The sequence below is a fragment of the Pan troglodytes genome, chromosome 14, assembly GCF_028858775.2.
Source record: "Pan troglodytes isolate AG18354 chromosome 14, NHGRI_mPanTro3-v2.0_pri, whole genome shotgun sequence".
In the NCBI taxonomy this organism is placed as follows: domain Eukaryota; kingdom Metazoa; phylum Chordata; class Mammalia; order Primates; family Hominidae; genus Pan; species Pan troglodytes.
This window is the reverse complement of record NC_072412.2, coordinates 45,493,728-45,517,102: the sequence shown is the minus strand read 5'-3', so window position 1 is coordinate 45,517,102 and position 23,375 is coordinate 45,493,728. Positions and strand designations below refer to the sequence as shown.

The window sequence follows — 23,375 nt, the reverse complement described above, 5'->3', positions numbered from 1 at the left end:
AAAATTAGCCAGGCGTGGTCGTATGTGCCTGTAATCCCAACTACTCAGGAGGCCAAGGCAAGAGAATTGCTAGAACCCAGGAGGCGGAGGTGGCAGTGACCCGAGATCACGCCACTGTACTCCAGCCTGGGCGACAGAGTAAAGACTCAGTCTCAAAAACAAAAAAAAAGTTAACTGCCTTTCCTTTCCTGCCTCCCACTGTGGCACATAGGAAGCGTGCTGGCCTGCCAAACAATTCCGGAGCTAATTCCTGTTTATCTTCAGGCACTTTCTAAGATAAGCATTCTAAGACACTGTTGCCGACCACATCCTTCCCAAGGTGGCTAGGGCTATAAAGCCAATCCTCCTCTCTCTCTCTCTGAAATCGTAAATACCCTCAGCTTCTAGAACAGAGTCTAACTAAACCTTTTTAGTAGTATCACTACTTTTGAATAATACCACCATCAAAGCAAGATTCAGTGTCTAGCACGGAGACTTTACACTTCCTAAAAAAGAAACTAAGTAGTGACTTCTTAGCATCAGAGGAACTCAAAATAATCAGAACCTACTTCTAAATTATAATTAATAACATGAGAGTTTATACAAATAGTATTCTTTAGCTGTATCTTTTTTCAGATCTATTGCAACAGAAAAGGATACAATGATATTCCAAGGACCAAGTCTCAACCAATTTGGCCAAAAGCCTTTATAGAGAGCAAAAAACCCTTCATTCTTCCATGTCTGTTAAAAGAAGAAAAAAAAGTTAACTTCCAACTTTCTAATTATGCCAAATGCATTAATAATTAGTGGCCAGGCCGGGCGCGGTGGCTCACGCCTTTAATCCCAGCACTTTGGGAGGCCGAGGCGGGTGGATCACCAGGTCAGGAGATCGAGACTATCCTGGCTAATGCAGTGAAACCCTGTCTCTACTAAAAATACAAAAAAAAATTAGCCGGGCATGGTGGCAGGTGCCTGTAGTCCCAGCTACTCGGGAGGCTGAGGCAGGAGAATGGCATGAACCCGGGAGGCGGAGCTTGCAGTGAGCCAAGATCACGCCACTGCACTCCAGCCTGGGCGACAAAGCGAGACTCCATCTCAAAAAATAATAATTAGTGGCCAGACTGATTTATTTTTCTTAAAAATAAAATCCTGTTTGGAAGGACTGCCTAAGAAATCTTTGCTCTTTAGAGGCTTATGTGGGTGGAAGACTAAGGCTCCATGCCCAACAACCCCACACAAAGGATTGAATGAACTCCACACAAAGGAGATAAACAGTGTTGAGTGAGGAAAAAATTAGATTTAATTCCAATTAGGGTCTGTTGCTTCCGTGCCATGTGGGCTCCTGAACAGGTCACAAATAAAGAAGCAATAGTGGTAGAGATATCATTCAGAGTACCACTATTTCCCAAGATGTCAGGTGGATGAATACGATAAGTGTCTTTGCTTCATTAAGGCAACACCTGAAGAATAAAATGTGCTAGTGTCATGTTGGAAAACAGGAACCACAAAAGTGGCCCCTGTAGCCATAAAAAAGAAATCACGTTCTTTGCAGCAACATGGATGGAGCTGGAGGCCATTATCCTGAGCAAACTAACACAGAAACAGAAGATCAAAAACCACATGTTCTCACTTTTAAGTGGGAGCTAAACAATGGGTACACACGGACATAAAGATAGAAGTAACAGACACTGGGGACTCCTAAAGGGGAGAGGCTAGAGTTGAAAAATTATCTGTCTGGTGTAATGCTCACTATTTGGGTAATGGGTACATTAGAAGCCCAATCTCCACCACTACGCATGTGCCTATGTAACGCACCTGCACATGTACCCCCTGAATCTAAAATACATTAAAACTTGAAAATAAATAAATAAATATCACCTTAAAAAAAAAAAAAAAGTGACTCCTAATCCTACTACTGGCAATCTAGCGGCAGAGACAGGTGAAACCTTTCACCCACTCATAAAACAGGAGGCCCAATTATTTAAACTGAGAATTAAAGTAAGATTGATGTGTTCCTTTAACAGAGATGTCTGAATGAGGGATATTCATACTAGTTTGACCCAACAGGAAGAAAGTACATTTTGGAAGGAGACCCAGTTCTTTTATAATCACAGGAAATATTTCCTCACCTTTCACAGCAGATGGAGGTATAAAGAAAACAACATTGTATTTATAAAAGCTAAGCACAGTGTGGCAAAAATGGTCTCACACATGTACATCTCTGGGCTTTAAAGCATCATTCATCTTAGTTTTAGTAGCTTTCATAATTTAGTTACTTCTTAGATCAAAAAAATATATAATTCACAACCCTGCAGAGACAGACATCTGCTCTTACCTGTAACAAGCAATCCAGGGTTCCTGTGTAGCCAGAACATCTGCCATCTCGAAGCACTCTCTGATTCATCATACGTGTCCTCACAACATCAACAGGGTTTGAGGCCAGGGCCCCTGCCAGACCACAGGTGAAGCTTGAGCTATAAAGACACCATTGGAAAAAAAAAAAAAAGTTAACCATCACTGAGCTACAACCACCATCAAAGGCAGAAAACAGCTTCTGCCCAAACTATGGGGTTTTCTTGTTTGTGGTTTTCGTGTTTTGTTTTGTTTTGTTTTGTTTTTGAGACGAGTCTTGCTCTGTTGCCCAGGCTGGAGTGCAATGGTGTGACCTTGGCTCACTGCAACCTCTGCCTCCCAAGTTCAAGCGATTCTCCTGCCTCAGCCTCCCAAGTAGCTGGGATTTCAGGTGTACTCTACCACATCCAGCTAATTTTTTTTGTATTTTTATTAGAGACGGGGTTTCGCCATGTTGGCCAGGCTGATCTCAGACTCTTGACCTCAAGTGATCTGCCCACCTCAGCCTCCCAAAGTGCTGGGATTACAGGCATGAGCCACCATGCCCAGCCCCAAAACTATGTTAAACTAACATGTATCAACATGAAACATGTCAAGAAGAGCCATATCTAGAGAGCTTGATAAACTGCTTACATATTAGCACCGATTATACTATCTGATAAATCCCAGTGACAGCTAAGAATACCTGACATTCTAGAATGTCAAAGGATCATAAAACATAAAGGAAATCCTCCAAGGATGATCTTTTCCATCTATTTACCTGTAAGTGGACATCAGAGTAATTCTAGCCATATCATAATTATATCATTTCCTAGATATCAAAGAAAAAGATCTCCTTACTATAATGCTCCGCAAAGGTCTTAGGTTCTGCTATATTTTCAGTCCCACAAGACTACCACAGACCATACTTTATATCAATTAACCCAGAGCAAAGTTTCTCAACCTCAGCACTAGCTATATCCCTGGCCTGGCCCCACTAGATGTCAGTAGTATTCCCCCCTGGTTGTGACAATCAGAACAGTCTCCACACATTGCCCACCAATGGATTATGTATGATTATATATATATATATATATATATATATATACACACACACACACACACACACACACACACACACACATGAATGATAATATGTATGATATATCCATACAATGTGATAATCTGCAGCTATTAAAAATAAATGAAGGCCAGGCCGGCAATCGCTGACACCTGTAATCCCAGCAGTTTGGGAGGCTGAGGCGGGTGGATCACTTAAGTCTAGGAGTTCAAGACCAGCCTGGGTGACATGGCAAAACCTCAGCTCTACAAAAAATACAAAAATTAACCGGGTGTGGTGGCATGCGCCGGCAGTCCCAGCTACTTGGAAGGCTGAGGCAGGAGGATCACTTGAGCCCAGGTGGTAGAGGTTGCAGTGAGCCGAGATCACACCACTGCACTCCAGCCTGGGTAACAGTGAGACCCCGTCTCACATAAATAAATAAATAAAGTCTGTAAGTACTGACACGAAGTCTGTAAGCACTCAAAGATATTTGGAATATGTTGTTAAATCGCATTTTATTTTAGAGACAGGGTCTTTCTCTGTTGCCCAGGCTAGGGTTCCGTCGCCCAGTCAAGGCTCACTGCAGCCTCACCTTCCTGAGCTCAGGCAATCCTCCTGCCTCAGTCTCCCATGTTGCTGGGACCATAGCCATGCACCACCATGCCCAGCTAACTTTTTAATTTTTTGTAGAAATGGGGCCTCATTTTGTTGCCCAAGCTGGTCTTGAATTCCTAGGCTCAAGTGATCCTCCTGCCTCGGCCTTCCAAAGTCCTAAGATTACAGGCGTGAACTACTGTGCCCAGCCTGTTGTTACATTTTAAAAAGCAAATAAAAGAATGTAAAACATGATCTTATTTGTGTAATAAAGTTCATATAATACACTTTTGTAGACATATTTGCATACACGTAGAAAACGCCTGGAAGATACATATCAAACTGTTAACAACAGCTGCCTATGTAGAGGAATAAGGACTTCTACCTGGTCCTGCTTCACTTCTGCATTGCAACTTTTCAAATATAAGAATATTATACTTTTATAATAAACTTTCTTTAGAATTTCTATAATTTTTTTTAAAAAGCCATAAACATACAGGAAGTGGGTATACACAGTGTCTCCCATCAGGCCTGAGAGAATAAGATGCTTCTTGGTGATGTCATAGACCGGCAGCTCCACACCAACAACAATAGCAGCCCTCTGCGCAGTAAGGGACACACCCTGGGTAAAAATATTAACAATAAAAATGATTCTGATATGCCTCTGTAGAACAAGCCTTGCAAATGTGCAAAGGTTCTAATCCATAAACTATGATCAAGGTTTATCTTTTCCTCTGGGGAGGCAGAAATGTAGAGTGACAGAGCGGAAAAGATCACAGAGCAAGAACTCAAAAACGCTGAAGTCTAATTCTGATGCTGGCATTAACTATATGACCTTGGGCCAGACTTTGGCCAGGACAAGTCACCTCTCAGAGCCTCCAGTTTCCTTCTATGAACTGAGAGATCACACTGGATGATCTTTAGGGGCTATTCTATGAACTGACAAGTCATTAGAATACTAGGAAATAACACTCTACACCACATGCTTGCCTAATAACACAGACTTCAGTTACAAGCCATGAAATTGTATGGATCAAAACACCCAATGGAACTGTAACCTAAAATCCTTCTCCATAAGAATAAAAAAAAAAAAAAAAAAAAGAGCAAAAGACCAAACAACAACAAAAAAAGTGCTTATCCTTCACACAACATCTTATACATAAATTATTCAAAAGCAACTTTAAAAATCATGACATAGGCCAGGCGCAATGCCTCACAACTGTAATCCCGGCACTTTGGGAGGCCGAGGCAGGCAGATCACCTGAGGTCAGGAGTTCGAGACCAGCCTGACCAACATGGTGAAACCCCATCTCTACTAAAAATACAAAAATTAGCTGGGTGTGGTGGCGCACGCCTGTAATCCCAGTTACTCAGGAGGCTGAGGCAGGAGAATCACTTGAACTCAGGAGGTGGAGGTTGCAGTGAGCCAAGATCGTGCCATTGCACTCCAGCCTGAGCAACAGGGCAAGACTCCATCTCAAAAAAAAAAAAAAAAAAAAAAAATCATGACATATTCCTTATATTCCCATTTTATAGATAGGGAAATAAAGAAAGATATTTTCATGGGCAGAAGATGCCACTCCTCTTCCCTTACTCCATTACGACACTTGGATTAAAATTAAGTGATAGAACAAATAAATTCAAAAAAGGAAAAAAGAACTAAATAAATCAGTTCGATCCATCCTTCTGGCTTACCTTCCACAGTCCTCTTGTCCCCTCTTGCTGGTAAATGTTCATGAAGTTGCCTATCATTCCTCCTTGAATGGTGTTGCTTTGCGCTTGCATCCGAATCTAGAGATTATTTTAAAGACCAACATCAGAAAGAAACTACCACAATCCCACCCACAACCAATGTATACCTCTGACAGTCAGTCTGTCAGTCAGTTGCTTAATAACCATTAGCAAGGAAAAAACTGTCATATAAATACTGCTATGATGCTACCTTAAAATGACTAAAACGTATAAAAATTTATTCTTAGGAACTCTGAGATCTCCAAAAAGCATCTAAGAGAGTCCAGAGTCCTACGTACAGCAGTTCATTAAATGTCAAAAAAAGAAACTGATTTTTGTGAAAAAAGTCTTTCTAGGATAGAAAACAGCATACTTCCCTACTACTATATAGGTGAGAGAAAAGTTAATTTCAAAGGTTTAATCTAATTAATGAGTTATCCAGTGTACTTGGCAGCACTAAGCACAGGCAAGCATAGTTCTTAAATTAGCTGCTCCAAGCCACTACAGTCTCCAACCAGCTGAACCAAAAGGTATGCAGGCGAGCTAGCCAAGTGACAGCCACATGATACCTGTTACACTCTGTTACACTTTAATTAGTGGAATCCACATGACCAAGATTCCAACATAAAAAGAATGTTTGATGTAGCTCTTTGCATTTTTAAGAATGAAAAAAGATTTTTTACTACAAAATGTGTACCTTATTTTTGTTTAGGGAGCAAATACGTTACCACTAACTTCTAAAAGAACTGTTATTGCCACACTAACATGGGAAAATAAACCAAGATATAGGAACTGCCTTCCCATAAGGCCTAAGATATAATTAAGAAATTAATGAGAGTACGAATATTTTTCTCTAGCTCTCTTACCCCAACACTGGTAAACTTATGGCAAAGGTACCTTGTATTCCTTCCTTACCCACGAGGTCCCTTTGCTACAATGCATATATAACTGTAGTGTACCCAGAATACTGCAGATGGCTGTAATGCTTGTCAGAATCCCCTATTAGATTGAAGGCTCTCTGAGGGCAGGGTCCTTGTCTTACTCATATTTGGATTCTAACCATGGCGTATACCAACTGGTACAAGATAGAAGCATAGAATACTAGTTAAATAGTGGGGCAGAAAAAGAAAAGAGGGGAAGTAGGAAAGGAATATTCTGTGGGGTTCAAAAAGTAAGTCATGCCGAATTTTTATTTTATTTAATTAGTTGCTTCCAAAAAAGGATTTAAAGATGCTCTATCCCTAGTATTTGCAATAAGGTCACCTAATGTGTTATGTAATCTAATTGTACTAATTAAATTTTTTCATCTGTATTTCCTGAAATAAAATTTAACAAAGAAGATGCAGGCCAGGCACGGTGGCTCACACCTGTAATCCCAGCACTTTGGGAGGCCAAGGCGGGTGGATCATGAGGTCAGGAGTTCAAGACCAGCCTGGCCAAGATGGTGAAACCCCATCTCTACTAAAAATACAAAAATTAGCTAGGCACGGTGGCAGGTGCCTGTAATCCCAGCTACTCAGGAGGCTAAGGCAGGAGAATCACTTGAACCCAGCAGGGTGGAGGTTGCAGTGAGTTGACATCGTGCCACTGCACTCCAGCCTGGGCGACAGAGTGAGACTCCATCTCAAAAAAAAAAGATGGATTCAAAAATAGTCATTAATGAGCAGCCTAGATGTGTGCAAAACTTGCAGTCCATCTATATTTAATGAACCAATAAAACAAGGAAGATTTTCCATGAAAAACGAAAATGAAATGCAGTCCAAGCCTAAATAATTTTTTCTCCTCAATCACCGAAATCTTTGTCTCCAAAATGAGCTCTGCTTTTGAGCTCATCTGTATAAGTGGAAAACCCACCTCATGGACCTTTAAAAGTTAGTCTTCATGGCACTTAAATTATAAACAGATTCACATATACACAGATGTTACATTCACAGATTCCATTACCCGAATGTTGTTCTCAATAAGAAAATGTGGAATGTGCCTATAAGATACAGATAGCACAGCTTACTTTCAAAACATCAGTTGGATTAGCAATGGTTGAAGATATGACTCCAGACAGAATTCCACATATCACATTTATCGGTAGAGTTTCATCTGTAAACAATGACACATTATTTGACTCTACATATTTAGAGTTCTTCCCGTGAGAAACTCAACTATAGGTCTAACTTATTTACACATTACTTGTTCACCTTAAGATGTAAAAACATATGCTTCAGGCCGGGCATGGTAGCTCACATCTGTAATCCCAGCACTTTGGGATACCAAGGTGGGTGGATCACTTGAGGTCAGGAGTTTGAGACCAGCCTGGCCAACATGGTGAAACCCCGTCTCTACTAAATATACAAAAATTAGCTGGACATGGTGGCAGCTGCCTGTAATCCCAGCTACTTGGAGGCTGAGGCAGGAGAATCACTTGAACACAGAAGGTGCAGGTTGCAGTGAACCAAGACCACGCCACTGTACTCCAGCCTGGGCAACAGACCAAGACGCCATCTCAAAAAAATAAAAGTATGTTTCATGAATCAAGTAATTTTAAAAGGATTAGAAATTTCACTAATGAAGGAATTTTGCTTTGCAAAATTTATTGATATCTAAATGTGATTTTATTTTTTTTCTCTTGAGATAGGGTCTCACTCTGTTACCTAGGCTGGAGTGCAGTGGCACAATCACAGCTCACTGCAGCCTCGACCTCCTGGACTCAGGTGATCCTCCCATCTCAGCCTCCCCAGTAGCTGGGACTATAGGCGTGCACCTCCACGCCTGGCTAATATTTTGTATTTTTTGTAGAGATGGTGTTTCACCATGTTGCCGAGGCTGGTCTGGAGCTTCTGGGCTCAAGTGATCTGCCCGCCTCAGCCTCCCCAAAGCACTGGGATTACAGGCACGCGCCACCGCACCCAGCCCCAGTTCACATTTATGTATAAATTCAGACCATCATAATTAAGATGAGCTATATCTGTTAGGACAATAATTCCTATGAGATAACATGACGACTTATTTGGCACAGAAAGTTTTTAAAGCACATCGTATGTATTTAGTTTGAAATATCCTGAAGTATTTCCAAAGCATCTTAGCTCTTGTTCACCACTCTTACATAATAGTGTCTGGTACTCATCCCATTGTGAAAAGAGATGAAGATGGACAGTTCTATGGATCAAAACAAAGCCACAGAACCAAAAAGCCAGAGTATTAGCATTCAGTGTTGTTAATATTAAGAAATGTATTCACTGTTTTCCTGAAAAATAGATGACAATTCATATGATTTTAGCAAATTTTAAGTTGGATGGAATAGTAACAACACATCCCCTGGTCTAGGCATTTTGGAGATGGGGACAACTAATTAAAATGTTTGCAGAGATGGTTCCTTTTCATTATTTCTCCCCTCAATTGAGTTGATAACCAACTTGTTTTCAGCACAATTAACTAAGACTTTACACCCAGAGTTCTTGTAGCAGTAGGAAAGTCACAAATAAGCTGAAGAAAACCTGCTCCAAAACCACTTGAATAAAAAGACAGACAACCAACCTCCTGTCCACAGTGGAAAACAGATTCCCCACTCACCTTCTGGGCGTTCAACGAATAGTCGCTTCAAGCTCTGGTAAGTGCCTATCTTGATGGTGCCATAGGATGCCTGGCGTAACATCGCGGGGGCAATCCTGTTAAACCAATGTACAAAGGGACAAAAGCAATCTAAAAATCACTTAACATCGGCTAGGCAACCCACATGCAGAGTGCCATCCATAATCAAACTACATTCTCTAAAACAATTTTTTTTTTTTTTGAGACGGAGTTTCGCTCTGTCACCCAGGCTGGAGTGCAATGGCTTGACCTCAGCTCACTGCAACCTCTGCCTCCCGGGTTCAAGCGATTCTGCCTCAGCCTCCCGAGTAGCTGGGAATACAGGCACCCGCCACCACACCTGGCTAATTTTTGTATTTTTAGTAGAGACGGGGTTTCACCATGTTGGTCAGGCTGGTCTTGAACTCCTGACCTCAGGCCTCGGCCTCCCAAAGTGCTGGGATTACAGGCATGAGCCACTGCACCCGGCCTCTAAAACGATTTCATAAAATTCAAAATCCAACAAAAACACAGGTGGGTCCAGATGTGCAAATTATTAGCTCACTAAGTGAAAGCCTAGCCCCTCATATTTATTCTCAATGAAAATGTAAGTGAACAAGTTCAAGACAGAATCAGGAAAAACAAGCCTACTTTCCTCCATCCGATATGCCTGTCCTATTATCCTCTCCAAACCACAACCACGTTGTGGCATCGACACTCCCCAGGTGTCTTTCTGCATTTCCCCACTTCCTTCTTGAATTGCAATCAGGGTTTCTGCTGCCCTCACCCTCAAAACTCCCCTCTTCAAGGTGACCAACTGACATCTTTGTTGCTAAGTTAAATGAGGCTTTTCAAGTAGGATCTTGTATAAGCTCTTTGCAGTGTGTGCCACTGTTTACCCTTTGTCCTACTTGTAGCTGTCTCCTCCCTGTTCTGCTGTAGCATCACCCCCTCTGACTTCTTTTCTTTTCTCTACAGCATCCTACCTGTGTCTGCTGGGGTTCCCCAGAAATCTATCCTATGCTTCTTCTCTCCGTACTGTACATGTTCCCTGTGTGAGCTCACCTACTCCCAAGGCTTCAACTGCCATCTAAAGGCTGGCCAGGCACGGTGGCTCATGCCTGTAATCCCAGCACTTTGGGAAGCCAGGGCAGGCAGATCACTGCAGCTCAGGAGTTTGAGACCAGCCTGGAAAACATGGCAAAACCCCATCTCTATAAAAAATATAAAAGTAGCGCCAGACACGGTGGCTCACACCTGTAATCCCAGCACTTTGGGAGGCCGAGACGGGTGGATCACTCGAGGTCAGGAGTTTAAGACCAGCCTAGACAACATGGTAAAACCCCGTCTCTACTAAAAATACAAAAAACTGGCCGGTTGTCATAGCTGGTGCCTGTAATCCCAGCTACTCGGGAGGCTGAGGCAGGAGAATTACTTGAACCTGGGAGGCAGACGTTGCAGTGAGCCTGGGCAACCGAGTGAAACGCCATCTAAAAAAAAAAATTGTGTGTGTGTGTGTTTGTGTGTGTGCAGCTAGGTGCAGTGGCTTGTTGTGCCTATAGTTCCAGCTATGTAGGGGGCTGCAATGAGAGGATCACTTGAGCCTGGGAGGTAGAGGCTGCTGTAAGCCATTTTGTGCTACTGCACTCCAGCCTGGGTGACAAAGCAAGACCCTGTCTCAAAATAAATAAATGAAAAATAAAAGACTGATGACTCCAAATCCATGCTTCCAACATGGATCCAAAGACACATTTCCAATCTTCCGAGATTCTCCATTTAGATGTCCTGTGTATACCTTCAGATAGGGTCCCACACTGAACTACTTCTCTTCCTTCTCCAAACAGTCATCTCTCCTCTTGTGTTTCCTAAACCAGGACACGGAAGCTCCAGCTACACACTGGCAAAAACCACCAATTGAGACATTAGTCTTGGCTCCTCCTTCCCTTCTACCCGCTTCATGTATGGAAACCTCATATTAGGTCACGTAGTGCTATCAGTCCTACACCCTAAATAGTTTTCTAGCCTGTCTTCTTTTTCCTCATCCCCAAAACCAATTCAGATCCTCATCTAGTCTTCCTACATGACAGCCCTGCTTCTAGTGCTCCCTGTCTCTTAATTCTTTCTCTCCATGGCAGGCAGGTGATGTTTACAATGTAAAGCTGATCAGGTCCATCCTCCTACTTAAACACTTTCAGTGGCTTCTGTCTGCCATAGATATAGCAAACTCAAATGCTGACAGGTACCAAGAAAGCAGATGCCATGAGTGAATGATCCAGGCTGGGTCGAACTGCACACACATATACTATGTGAGTGACAGAGGTTTTGTAAACCAGAGACAGTATCCTTCACCCCAGCTACTACTGTCGTAACTGAATGAATGTGGGCCTAATGTTGATTTCTCTCAAGAAGATGGAGTCCCAGATTTTTATGTGCAATTTCTCATTTTTAAAATATTGGCTCAATTAAAAAAACAAAAACCTTTGGGGATTGGTGGATCCATGGCAGGGCTGTGGGTCACCAGTTTGTGCTGTGGTATACTGGAGAAAATCAAGATGCTTAGCGTGGCATGAGGCTGTCCACGTTCTGTTCCTGCAGGTATTCTGATATAGGTCCCACTCACTATCCAGTGCCTACAGAATACTGTTCATTAAATACTGAAAGACTGGAAAGTAGTTCACTGCAACTCTTATCAACATCATATAATTTTCATTATGGCAAAAACGTCCTTAATTCAGAATATCTAAGAAAAAGAGCTATTTTCAAAGCATGAAAAACCGAACAGAATGTTTTTAAACAAACATAATTTTTTATTGTTGTCTGTCTGTACTTGAATATAGTAAAACAGTTTCACCAAAACATCTGCTGCATAATATATATACTTAGAAATTAGAGTTGAAATTAAAAGTGAAAAATCTATCATGCTATTTGTTCTTTTCAAACACACCTCAAACTTTTTACTTGTGATCTGTGCAGTCTTGGTCTGAAGTCTATACCCATGTGAAACAGTGAACAGTGACACAGAAATGCATGAAGGCCTACTCACCCCGAGTAGAGTGCTTTCAGCCCTTCTTCTCTGCCTATCCTCACTAATGCGTGCAACATTCCTCGATATCTAATTTCCTTAAATTTTGCATCATTCGTCTGGCCTTGAATCTGGAGCCGTGTCTTGGTTAAATCAATTGGAAATGTACCTTAAAATTTAAAAAGAAATTCACTTAATAAAAGGAAATTCCACTAAATAAAGGATACGTAGTGATATATTACTGAGGAAACATTCAGACTACAATATGAACTAAGAAAGTGATTAAGAAATGGCACTTTGCAATCTTGTTTATATTTTTAAAAATTGAGGAATCAAAAGATTAATAAAACCCAAAAAATGCATAGATATATTTTCCTTTCTTTATCTTTTTATTTATACCTCATCTTATTCTACACAGGATTTGGGTAGGCTGCACTGTTGTAGAAAGCAAATACATGGTATGATTTACCTAAACAGGAAATCCATTGAAAAACATAAGTTACTATTCTGTATATAAATGAAGGTTAATATGGGGTTGAATGTGAACAAAGAGGTAAAAAAAGTTCATTTTCTAAAGTGGTTTTCCACTTGGGAGAGTGTTTTATAGTCTAAAATTAATCTGGCTAGGCACAGTGGCTCATGCCTGTAATCCCAGCATTTTGGGAGGCTGAGGTGGGCGGATCACCTGAGGTTAGGAGTTCCAGACCAACCTGGCCAACATGGTGAAACCCCGTCTCTACTAAAAATACAAAAATTAGCTGGGCGTGGTGGCAGGCACCTGTAACCCCAGCTACTCAGGAAGCTGAGGCAGGAGAATTGCTTGAACCCAGGAGGCAGAGGTTGCAGTGAGCCGAGATCACGCCACCATACTCCAGACTGGGTGACAGAGTGAGACTCTGTCTCCAAAATAAAATAAAATAAATCTGATAATGCAGATAAATATGTTAAATACTGTACCTAACAAATAGTCCACCCAAATATATAAAACCCATCCTCAGACAGTAACCTTGATTCACTGTGTCAACGGGAAAGCCCACCAGCACAGAGAGCCTAAGCTGGTGAGTGGGTGGTTACCACGGCTCATCCAGCTTACCCACCTTGGCCTCAATTCTCCCCAGTCCCACAGGGGCAGTATTCTATCCTTGGACAGCAGTGACTGAGCCCTGGAAGCAATGATGTGTCCCCAACCCAGCACAGGGCATTCAACAGCTGCTCAATCAGTGTTTGCTGAATGAATGACTCCAGAGAATAAACAAACAGGATCTGATGTGGAACCCAACCGATGAGGAAGTCACAAATGGGAACTGGATAATGTGCATCATCAGAAAGTGACTAGATAACTACAGTCCATCTCATCTGGCTCAGGGAACACCCTTGAGCTTCTCAAACCTCTTTACAGCCAAACAGGTTAACAGTGGCAAAGCTGGGGGAAAGGACAAGGAAAACGGACAGACACAATCCAAAAATGATTCATAAAACTTGTGTTTGAGGCTGAGCACGGTAATAATCCCAGTACTTTGGGAGGCCAAGGGAGGTGGATCTCTTGAGCTTGGGAGTCGAGACCAGCCTGGGCAACATGGCAAAACTCCATCTCTAATAAAAATATAAGAATTAGCCGGGCGTGGTCGTGCACATCTGTAGTCTCACCTATAATCCCAGCACTCTGGGAGGCCGAGGCAAGTGGATCTCTTGAGCTTGGGAGTCGAGACCAGCCTGGGCAACGTGGCAAAACTCCATCTCTAATAAAAATACAAGAATTAGCCGGGCATGGTGGTGCACATCTGTAGTCTCACCTACTTGGGAGACCCGGGTGAGAGGACCGCTTGAGCACGGGAGGCAGAGGCTGGAGTGAGCCGAGATCAGACGACTGCACTCCAGCCTCAGCAACAGAACCAGACCCTGTCTCAAAACAAAAAATTTTAAAAAACTTGTGTTTGGTCAATAGGATCAACTTTCTCTCCACTAAACTTCGAACCCTAAACTGCTAATAGCAGCCAAAATGACTATTTTGTCTTAAAAAGCATTACCAAAAGAAAACTTTCTTTTTTTTTGAGACTGGGTCTCACTCTGTCACCCAGGCTGGAGTGCAGTGGTTCACACATGGCTCACTGCAGCCTCGACCTCCTGGACTCAAGCAATCCTCCCACCTCTGCCTCCCGAGTAGCGGGGACTACAGGCCTGTGCCACCATACCTGGCTAATTTTTTTTTTTTTTAATAGAGGTGAGGTTTCACTCTGTTGCCCGGGCTGGTGTCGAACTCCTGGACTCAAGAGATTCCCCTGCCTCAGCCTACTAAAGTGCTGAGATTATAGGCGTGAGCCACCACACCCAGCTAACAGACATTTTGAATTCTGAGACAAACATTTCATCATCTCACATTCTACACTTGAACTACATTCACATCAAACACCATCACATACAGCAGGCTACGTGATCCACCACCCTCAGGTCCTTACCGCACTCAGCAGTGATGGAGGCCAGCCCCCCGTACACAAACGGCTTCCAGTTGAGGGCTGACATTCTCACACTGTCTCTTCTTTGATTTATAGAAACATTGCCTCCAGTGCAGTTTTTCCTGGACACAACAATAAGATATTATCAAGCTGTAACTTCTCACACAGGCAGTTTCTTCTCCAAACTCTTCCCCTAGGTTTTATTTGGAGAGTGCTATCACCAAAACCCCTGCAGCAATTCCCAAGGGGAGCCTCCCCTTAATAAAGCAAAGCACTCCTATTTCCTCAACCTCAAATCAACAATTTCCAATCTTACTTTATCAGTGATCTTAGTTTGTACTGTGACCTCAAGAAGTAATCAGCTACTTTGATACCTTGGTATGCGTGTATGTATTCAGTGTAGTGCAGCGGAAGCTGTTCTCTGGGAAGTCTATTTTATCTTAAATCTATTCTTCATGCAATAAGTATTTGCAGCAGCCATGATGGCTCACGCCTGTAATCCCAGCATTTTGAGAGGCCAAGGTAGGAGAATTGTTTCAACCCAGGATTTCAAGACCAGCCTGGGCAACACAGTAAGACCCTGTGTCAAAAAAAAAAAAAAAAGTATTTGCTATTCGTTCACTGCTATCTTAGTGAGTCCTTACTGGGGGGGTGGGGATCACATCCCTCAGGTGCACTGCAGCAGACAAATGTTGCAAACTTGTGTCATAAGGTAAAATGACAATTACTTAAAATTACAAGCTACTTCTTTTTTTGTTTTTTTTTAAGACAGGGTCTCACCCTGTCACAAAGACTAGAGCGTAGTGGCACAAACATGGCTCACCGTAGCCTCAACCTCCTGGGCTCATGTGATCCTCCCACCTCAGCTTCCCAACTAGCTGGGACCACAGGCACACACCACCATGCCCGCCTAATTGTTTTATTTTTTGTAGACTGGTCTCTAACTCCTGGACTCAAGTAATCTTCCAGCCCTAGCCTCCCAAAGTGCTCGGAAAAGAGGTGAGAGCCACTATGCCCAGCCACCACAGGCTACTTGTAGTCTACATTCTATAAATATCGGCTCACTTCTCTTAGCCTTATTACGTTACCAGCTGTGAGGCAGTTTGGCATGAGGAAAGAGGCTGACTCTGGGGTCACAGCCACCCCACACCCTTCCTAGAGAAGTTCCTGCTAACCTGAGTCTCGGTTTTCTTCTTCGCCAACACCATCATCACCACAGCAGGCAACACAACCAATTAGGGGGACATCCATACTTTTATTCACTAAGTTAAATAAATGTCAAGCTGTAGGCCTATTGTGGGCATTAAGCCATATATATTTTAAAGACACTCACAAATATTGCCCTCCATCTTCCTTTTCCATAATAAGACCTTGCTCACTGTGACATGTACTTATGTGCCACAGCTAAGGCCTTTCACATTCATGACATGTTCTGCAGTTGTATGTAATTAGAGCTGGTAAATGTGGCCTCACACCCATTAACAGGAGACTCATATGACTAATACTTTTGTATATATACTATCAACTATAGCTACTGTTGGTTTAAAATAAAATTTCTAACTTTTCAGTCATTATTGGCAAGCAATATGCCAACATGTTTACTTTGCCTGTGTTCAGGAATTTCCCAAGTCTCCTTTTCCCAGGAGAGGACTACCACAAGTCACCACTGCCCAGAATATCAGTTTCCAACACTAGGACCCCCCATCGGGCACCTTGAATAAATCTATTAATCATTATTCCTTGTTTATGGATATTAACCAAATTCATAGCAGTTACAAATGAGTAAAATAGAAGGTTCTGTAAGAATGAAACATGAAAACCACTGTATGTTTTTAGGTATTTCAGTACTAAGGAGCAAGCCCTCTCCCAAAAGACTCCTCTCATCTCCCTATTATCTTTGAAAATATTTAATAACTGCACTTAAGTAATTCTTAGCCTTATTAAATTCATAACTCATATAATAGTTAAGATTGTAAGAGACTGTAAGAACCTATTAATAATAAATCCAATAATTCATTTACCACCCAGTACTAAGTTCCTCAACCCATTCTTAGACCTAGCTGATTGCAGATTAAAAAGCAAAACAAAGCCAGGTGTAGTGGCACGCATCTGTAGTTCCTGAAAGGATGGCTTGAGCCTAGGAGTTCAAGACCAGCCTAGCCAACAGAGTCAGACTCCATCTCTTTTTTTTTTTTTTTTTTTTTTGAGACAAAGTCTCACTCTTGTCCCCCAGGCTGGAATGCAATGGCTCAATCTCAGCTCACTGCAACCTCCACCTCCCAGGTTCAAGTGATTCCCCTGCCTCAGCCTCCCAAGTAGCTGGGATCACAGGCATGCGCCACCATACCCAGCTAATTTTGTATTTTAATGGAGACAGGATTTCGCCATGTTGGCCAGGCTGGTCTTGAACTCCTGACCTCAGGTAATCCACCTGCCTTGGCCTCCCAAAGCGCTGGGATTATAGGCCTGAGTCACCGTGCCTGGCCAGCTAGTTAAGTTTTAATGAGATTTGGCTACTTTTTCCTCTGTCGGTTTTGATATTAAGTTTTCAGTTGGTTAGGTTAAAATCCAGAGGCTCTGGGTTAATACTAATATGCAAATACTCAACTAGAGCTAAAAATGTGATGGAATTGCTTCTTCATAGTTTTCAATCACGTGGGATGAATCACATGCCCATTCATTCAGAAGTACCACCAATAAAACTTTTCTACAAATTAGTATCCACTCCTGGATCAGCATCCTATAAGCAAGTACTTCTATTCAATTATGATTTTTAAAAGTTAGCTAGTCAGGAGGTAAAAACAACTTTTTGGCCTTTCTCTTCCTTTCCAAAAGGTAGGACTAGATCCCTAAGCAGTTAATATTACTGGAACTTATCAAGTTAATGTTTGCTGAGTAAAAGAATAATTTGGCTTAAATACGAACCAGAGAGCCGTAGTACATGGGCAAACATCCAAATAAGGAAAAGGGGGCGGGCGCAGTGGCTCATGTCGGTAATCCCAGCACTTTGGGAGGCCGAGGTGGGCGGATCACCTGAGGTCAGGAGTTCAAGACCACCTGGCCAACATGGCAAAACCCAGTCTCTGCTAAAAATACAAAACTCAGCCAGGCATGGTGGCGGGTGCCTGTAATTCCAGCTACTCAGGAGGCGGAGGCAGAAGAATCGCTTGAAACCGGGAGGCGGAAGTTGCAGTGAGCCAAGATCTTGACACTGCATTCCAGCCTGGGCAACAAAAGCGAAACTTTGTCTCAAACACACACACACACACACACACACACACACACACACACACACACACACAAATAAGAAAACGGTTCTAGTTAGAACTGGAATAAGTAAGTATATGTCCACTAAGCTGTACTGGCCACAGCAAGCTGTGACAGAGCTATAAGTATCTTAGGCTGAAATCTCTGTTCAGTAAACTAACCCATTTCTTTGTTTTGGAGCTCTTTCTGAAGGGAAGTCTCGTGAAACACTTCCTTGAATTCCAAACACAGTTGTTTGGAAAAATCCCAACTGGATCTACAGAAGTCCCAAGGCTGACAAGCCAAGACAGTTAGAGAGATTAATGTGTCCTTAGCAGTCAATAGTGTCTGGGCAGCATCTCGGGGAAGGAATTACAACTTTGCAGAAATTCCAGTGTCGGGCAGTGGCTGTAGATCACTTCTGATTTGACAGTCCTCTTACAGCCATGTTCTCTAAGCCATGCTAAAACCCAGTAATTCCTTACTTCTCCTTGCTGCGTTATGAACGTAATACTAACACTAGCAGTCATCCCTGAATACCTGCTGTTAGGCACTGCTATACATTTTCCTCACAGTCCTATGAAAGAGGTATCATTATCCACATCTCACAACTAAGCAAACAGCCTCAGAGAAGAAAAGTAACTTTCCCTAGTCAAAGCTACCAAATATTCAAACTAAGGTTTCTCTGAAGGATCACATGACCCTTTCTCTAGATAGTACTTTGCAGACACTATCTTCCAAGGGCTGTTAAAAAAAATATTGGTTGGGGGCAGGGCAGGGAATTCTATACATTCAGAATAAATATAGAATTTTCCAGCAGAGGAAATAAAAAATTTTATTTTTAAAAATGTTAGCTGTTGGCTGGGTGTGGTGGCTCAAGCCTGTAATCCCAACACTTTGGAAGGTGGAGGAGGGTGGATCACTTGAAGTCAGGAGTTCGAGACCAGCCAGGCCAACATGGTGAAACCCGGTCTCTACTAAAAATACAAAAATTAGCTGGGCATGGTGGCAGATGCCTGTAATCCCAGTTACTCGGGAGGCTGAGGCAGGAGTATAGCTTTGAACCCGGGAGGCAGAGGTTGCAGTGAGCCAAGATGGCGCCACTGCACTGTGGCCTGGGTGACAGAGCGAGACTCCATCACAAAAAAAAAAAAAAAAAAAAAAGAAAGAAAGAAAGAAAGCTGTTGGTGACTGGCTGAATAATTTTTTTTTTTTTTTTTTTTGAGACTGAGTCTCGCTCTGTCACCCAGGCTGGAGTGCGGTGGTGCTATCTCAGCTCACTGTAACCTCTGCCTCCCAGGTTCAAGCGATTCTCCTGCCTCATCCTCCTGAGTAACTGGGATTACAGGCACGCGCCACCACGTCCAGCTAATTTTTGTATTTTTGGTAGAGATGGGGTTTCACCATGTTGGTTAGGCTGGTCTCGAACTCCTGACCTTGTGATCTGCCTGCCTCCGACTCCCAAAGTGCTGCGATTATAAGCATGAACCACGGCGCCCAGTCCAAATTTTTTAAAGTTAAAAACAAAACAGGCCGGGCACGGTGGCTCATGCCTGTAATCCTAGCACTTTGGGAGGCCGAGGCGGGTGGATCACCTGACGTCAGGAGTTCGAGACCAGCCTGGCCAACACGGTGAAATCCTGTCTCTATTAAAAATACAAAAATTAGCCAGGCATAGTGGTGGGCGCCTGTAAATCTAGCTATTCGGGAGGCTGAGGCAAGAGAACTGCCTGAACCTGGGAAGCGGAGGTTGCGGTAAGCTGAGACCGCACCACTGCACTCCAGCCTGGGCAACAAAAGCGAAACTCCATCTCAAATAAATAAATAAATATATAAATAAATACAAAAAAAAGTGAAAAATACAAAGTAAAAAAACAACAACAAAAATGTTAGCTGGGCTAGTCACACATACCTGTAATCCCAGCTACTTGGGAGGCCAAGGCTGGAGAATAGCTTGAGGCCAGGGGTTCAAGACCAGCCTGGGCAACAGAATGAGACGACCACCTCTACTAAAAAAATCCAAAACATTATCTAGGTATGGTGGTACGCGACTCTAGTCCCAGCTACTCCGCAGGCTGAGGTGGAAGGGGCACATAAGCCCAGGACTTCAAGGCTGCAGTGAGCTAAGACCACGACACTGCACTCTAGCAGCCTGGGTGACAGAGCAAGACCCTGTCCCAAATAATAAATAAAGGTTAAAAACAAGTTTTCTGAATGAAATTGTCTATACGAATTAAGAATTTCAAAGGATTCTCCCTACACTTAGGATATATGCTAAGTTACACATCCTGTCTACATTTTCTCTTACATGGTTGCTTAGTATTTATTTTCACCCACCTGACCTCATGTGTACAGCTGTAAAGGGAGGTAATTAAATATAATACTAGCTGTTCGTACTTTTGAACGCTTTCCAAGTTTCTCTTATTTATTTATTTAGAGGCGGAGTTTTCTTCTTATTGCCCAGGCTGGAGTACAATAGCATGATCTCGGCTCACTGCAACCTCCGTCTCCTGGATTCAAGCGATTCTCCTGTCTCAACCTCCCGAGTAGCTAGAATTACAGACATCCGTCACCACGCCCGGCTAATTTTGTATTTTTAGTAGAGACGGAGTTTCTCCATGTTGGCCAGGCTGGTCTCGAACTCCTGACCTCAGGTGATCTGCCCGCCTCGGCCTCCCAAAGTGCTGGGATTACAGGCCTGAGCCACCGCTCCCAGCCGTTTCTCTTATTTAATTCTTGGTAAGTTCTTTCAGTTTTACTTCCTGTTCCCTTTTTAGTCTTAAGTCTTAAAACTGTAATTGCACAGCCTTTAACGTACTCTCATACATTTATTGTTCCTTGCTGGACCGACTGCCCTTTCAATAATGCCCTTTCATGAACTTTTCCTATTTCCTATTCTTTTTAAAGGTGCAGAAGGAAAACTAAGCTCATCACAGACTTACAAAAAGCCGGGTTTAAAAGAAATCTTCGAAATTATCATCTCGTTTCACGTTAATTAACTGAGCCCGCGGTCACAAAGCTTCGCAACGGCAAAGCCAAAAGCAAGATTCATGCCTTTCAACTTTCTCACTACCCAAGTAGCACCGCAAGCCGAATCCGCAGGGCAGTGCCAACATTGTTTGCTACTCTTGCGCAGAACAAAAATGCTAATCACTGCAACTGCTTTACATGAAATTGCACCTAGAAAGACTTCAAAACCCAGAGGTACATTAACTTTCCAGGCAAGTTCCTCCCAGCCTGTGTGCCACGAGTGATTCCGAATGTGGTGTGCCCTCTCCCAGAGTGCGAAGCTCGCGGGCGCTCAGGCTGCCGTTTGAATGAACCCACGAGTGGGAGGGACGCACAAGCAGGGTTGCAAGCCCGGGGCTCGTGTGCAGACGCGGAGATGCCAGGACGGGCTTCGCACTCGGATCTGAATGACCCTGGAACAGGAATCACCCCACGCCAACAGCGATGGGGGCCCCGCGGCACCGGCCCGACCCAAGGAGGCAGCAGCCCGAGAAGCAGAGCCCTGTCCCCAGTCCCCGGAACCTCGCGCCCCGCCGAGCCCGGCCCGGCCTGCGAAGTGGAGAGCACAGGCAGCCCCGAGCACGCCCGGTTGCAAAGGAGGCTCCTCGGAAATCGCAGCCCAACCTTACCCCAGGCCCGTGTTCCAGGAGCCGCAGAGAAAGCGGGGCCGGCGGGAGGAGGCACGGGCCAGGACTTACCTGGCGGCAGCGGCCCCGCACCTCCTCCAACCCGGACTCAGTTGTAACAAGAACCTGAGGCCGCTGGAGAAAAGGAAAAAATGCCGTCGCGGGCGGGGCGGACCCAGGAGCCTGCACGCAGCCCCGCCCCGCCCCGTCCGCGCAAACACGCGACCTCCTCAGCTCCCATTGGTTTCTGCCAGCACTAGCCACACCCCTGACCGCCCCAGATGGGAACACGGAGGGGCGGGGCCCGTCCCAAGTGCCCCTCAGGATCTTCCCCTGCCGCTGCCTGAGGAGGGAGCTGCCCGGGACTCGGTGACACCTGATGTGGCCTCCGATATCGACTGGGAGGTGGAAGAGAAATTTGGGGAACGCATCGAGAACCGTGGAAAAGCAACCTTCGCACGGGGCAACCTTCTCACGGTGCCCCCGTGAACCTTCACAGTTGGATGGAAGTAAACTTGCCCTTTTTTTTTTTTTATACCCCAGCTTTTAGCTTGAAAATATACAGATTAGCCGGGCATAGCGGCGGGCGCTATAATCCCAGCTACTTGGGTGGCTGAGGCAGAAGAATCGCTTGAACCTGGGAGGCGGAGATTGCAGTGAGCAGAGAGCGTACCACTGCACTCCAGCCTGGGCAACAAAGCGAGACTCCGTCTCAAAAAAAAAAAAAAAAAAAAGCCAGACCTGGTGGCGGGCGCCTGTAATCCCAGCCACTCGGGAGGCTGAAACAGGAGAATCGCTTGAACCCGGGAGGCGGAGGTTGCAGTGAGCCAAGATCGCGCCACTGCACTCCAGCCTGGGCGACAGAGTGATACTCCCTCTTAAAAAAAAAAAAGAAAGAAAGAAAATGTCCAAACAGAACAAAAAATTAAAAGAACCGTACTATGAGTAGAAACCTTTACATATATATCTAATATACATATATGTAAATATTTATTTATATATTAATATATAACATTTTTAACGGTATGGCAGTGTTTGTGTTCAAGCATACCCAGGTATATTTTTGTTTTGTTCTGTTTTTAGACAGAGCCTCACTCTTGTTGCCCAGGCTGGAGTGCAATGGCACCATCTCAGCTCACTGCAACCTCCGCCTCCCAGGTTCAAGTGATTCTGCTGCCTCAGCCTCCCGAGTAGCTGGGATTACAGGTGCCCATCACCACGTCCGGCTAATTGTTGTATTTTTAGTAGAGATGGGGTTTCTCCATATTGGTGAGGCTGGTCTCGAACTCCCGACCTCAGGTGATCCGCCTGCCTCGGCCTCCCAAAGTGCTGCGATTACAGGTGTGAGCCACGGCACCGGGCCGTGAACTCATGATTTAAACATATAACTGGGGCCGGGCGCAGTGGCTTATGCCTGTAATCCCAGCATTTTGGGAGGCCGAGACGGGCAGATCACCTGAGGTCGGGAGTTGGAGACCAGCCTGACCAATATGGAGAAAACCCATCTCTACTAAAAGTACAAAAATTAGCCGGACGTGGTGATGGACACCTGTAATCCCAGCTACTCGGGAGGCTGAGGCAGGAAAATCAGTTGAAGCTGGGAGGTGGAGGTTGAGATGAGCCGAGATCACGCCGCTGCACTCTAGCTGCTGCACTCTAGCCTGGGTGACAGCGCGAGAGAAAGAAAAGGAAAGGAAAGGGAGGGGAGGCGAAGGGAAGGGGAAGGGGAAGAAAGGAAAGGGGAAAGGAGAAAGAGGGAG

At 43.9% G+C, this 23,375-nt stretch overlaps 2 protein-coding genes across 16 annotated transcripts in view; one reads left to right on the top strand and one right to left on the bottom strand.

Annotated features, from left to right (window-relative positions):
• Positions 1–21,815, bottom strand: part of SLC25A30 (solute carrier family 25 member 30) — a 29,726-nt gene extending 7,911 nt beyond the window's left edge. For 2 of the 15 annotated variants that reach the window (XM_054665299.2, XM_063792142.1), the window contains exons 1-10: positions 21,688–21,751; positions 15,109–15,314; positions 14,738–14,856; positions 12,303–12,450; positions 9,263–9,357; positions 7,707–7,792; positions 5,663–5,758; positions 4,465–4,589; positions 2,315–2,453; positions 640–720 (exon numbers count right to left, since the gene is read on the bottom strand). In XM_054665299.2, the coding sequence (XP_054521274.1) occupies positions 640–720; positions 2,315–2,453; positions 4,465–4,589; positions 5,663–5,758; positions 7,707–7,792; positions 9,263–9,357; positions 12,303–12,450; positions 14,738–14,801 (834 nt within the window). In that variant the 5' untranslated portion in view covers positions 14,802–14,856; positions 15,109–15,314; positions 21,688–21,751. Of the gene's footprint in view, positions 1–639; positions 721–1,256; positions 1,440–2,314; positions 2,454–4,464; positions 4,590–5,662; positions 5,759–7,706; positions 7,793–9,262; positions 9,358–12,302; positions 12,451–14,737; positions 14,857–15,108; positions 15,315–21,618 lie in introns of those variants that run through there. The other 13 variants (XM_054665297.2, XM_054665302.2, XM_054665301.2 and 10 more) reach the window with 12 other exon arrangements.
• LOC112205258 (uncharacterized) lies at positions 20,334–22,344 on the top strand. Its single transcript, XM_063792148.1, has 2 exons — positions 20,334–20,719; positions 20,888–22,344. The coding sequence occupies exon 2, from the start codon at positions 21,397–21,399 to the stop codon at positions 22,102–22,104; it is 708 nt and encodes a 235-aa protein (XP_063648218.1). The 5' UTR covers positions 20,334–20,719; positions 20,888–21,396; the 3' UTR covers positions 22,105–22,344.
• The last annotated feature ends 1,031 nt before the right edge of the window (positions 22,345–23,375 follow it).

Bases quoted from the DNA above. Each gene is read 5' to 3' on its own strand.
- LOC112205258 (XM_063792148.1), top strand. From the start codon at position 21,397: ATGACCCTGGAACAGGAATCACCCCACGCCAACAGCGATGGGGGCCCC.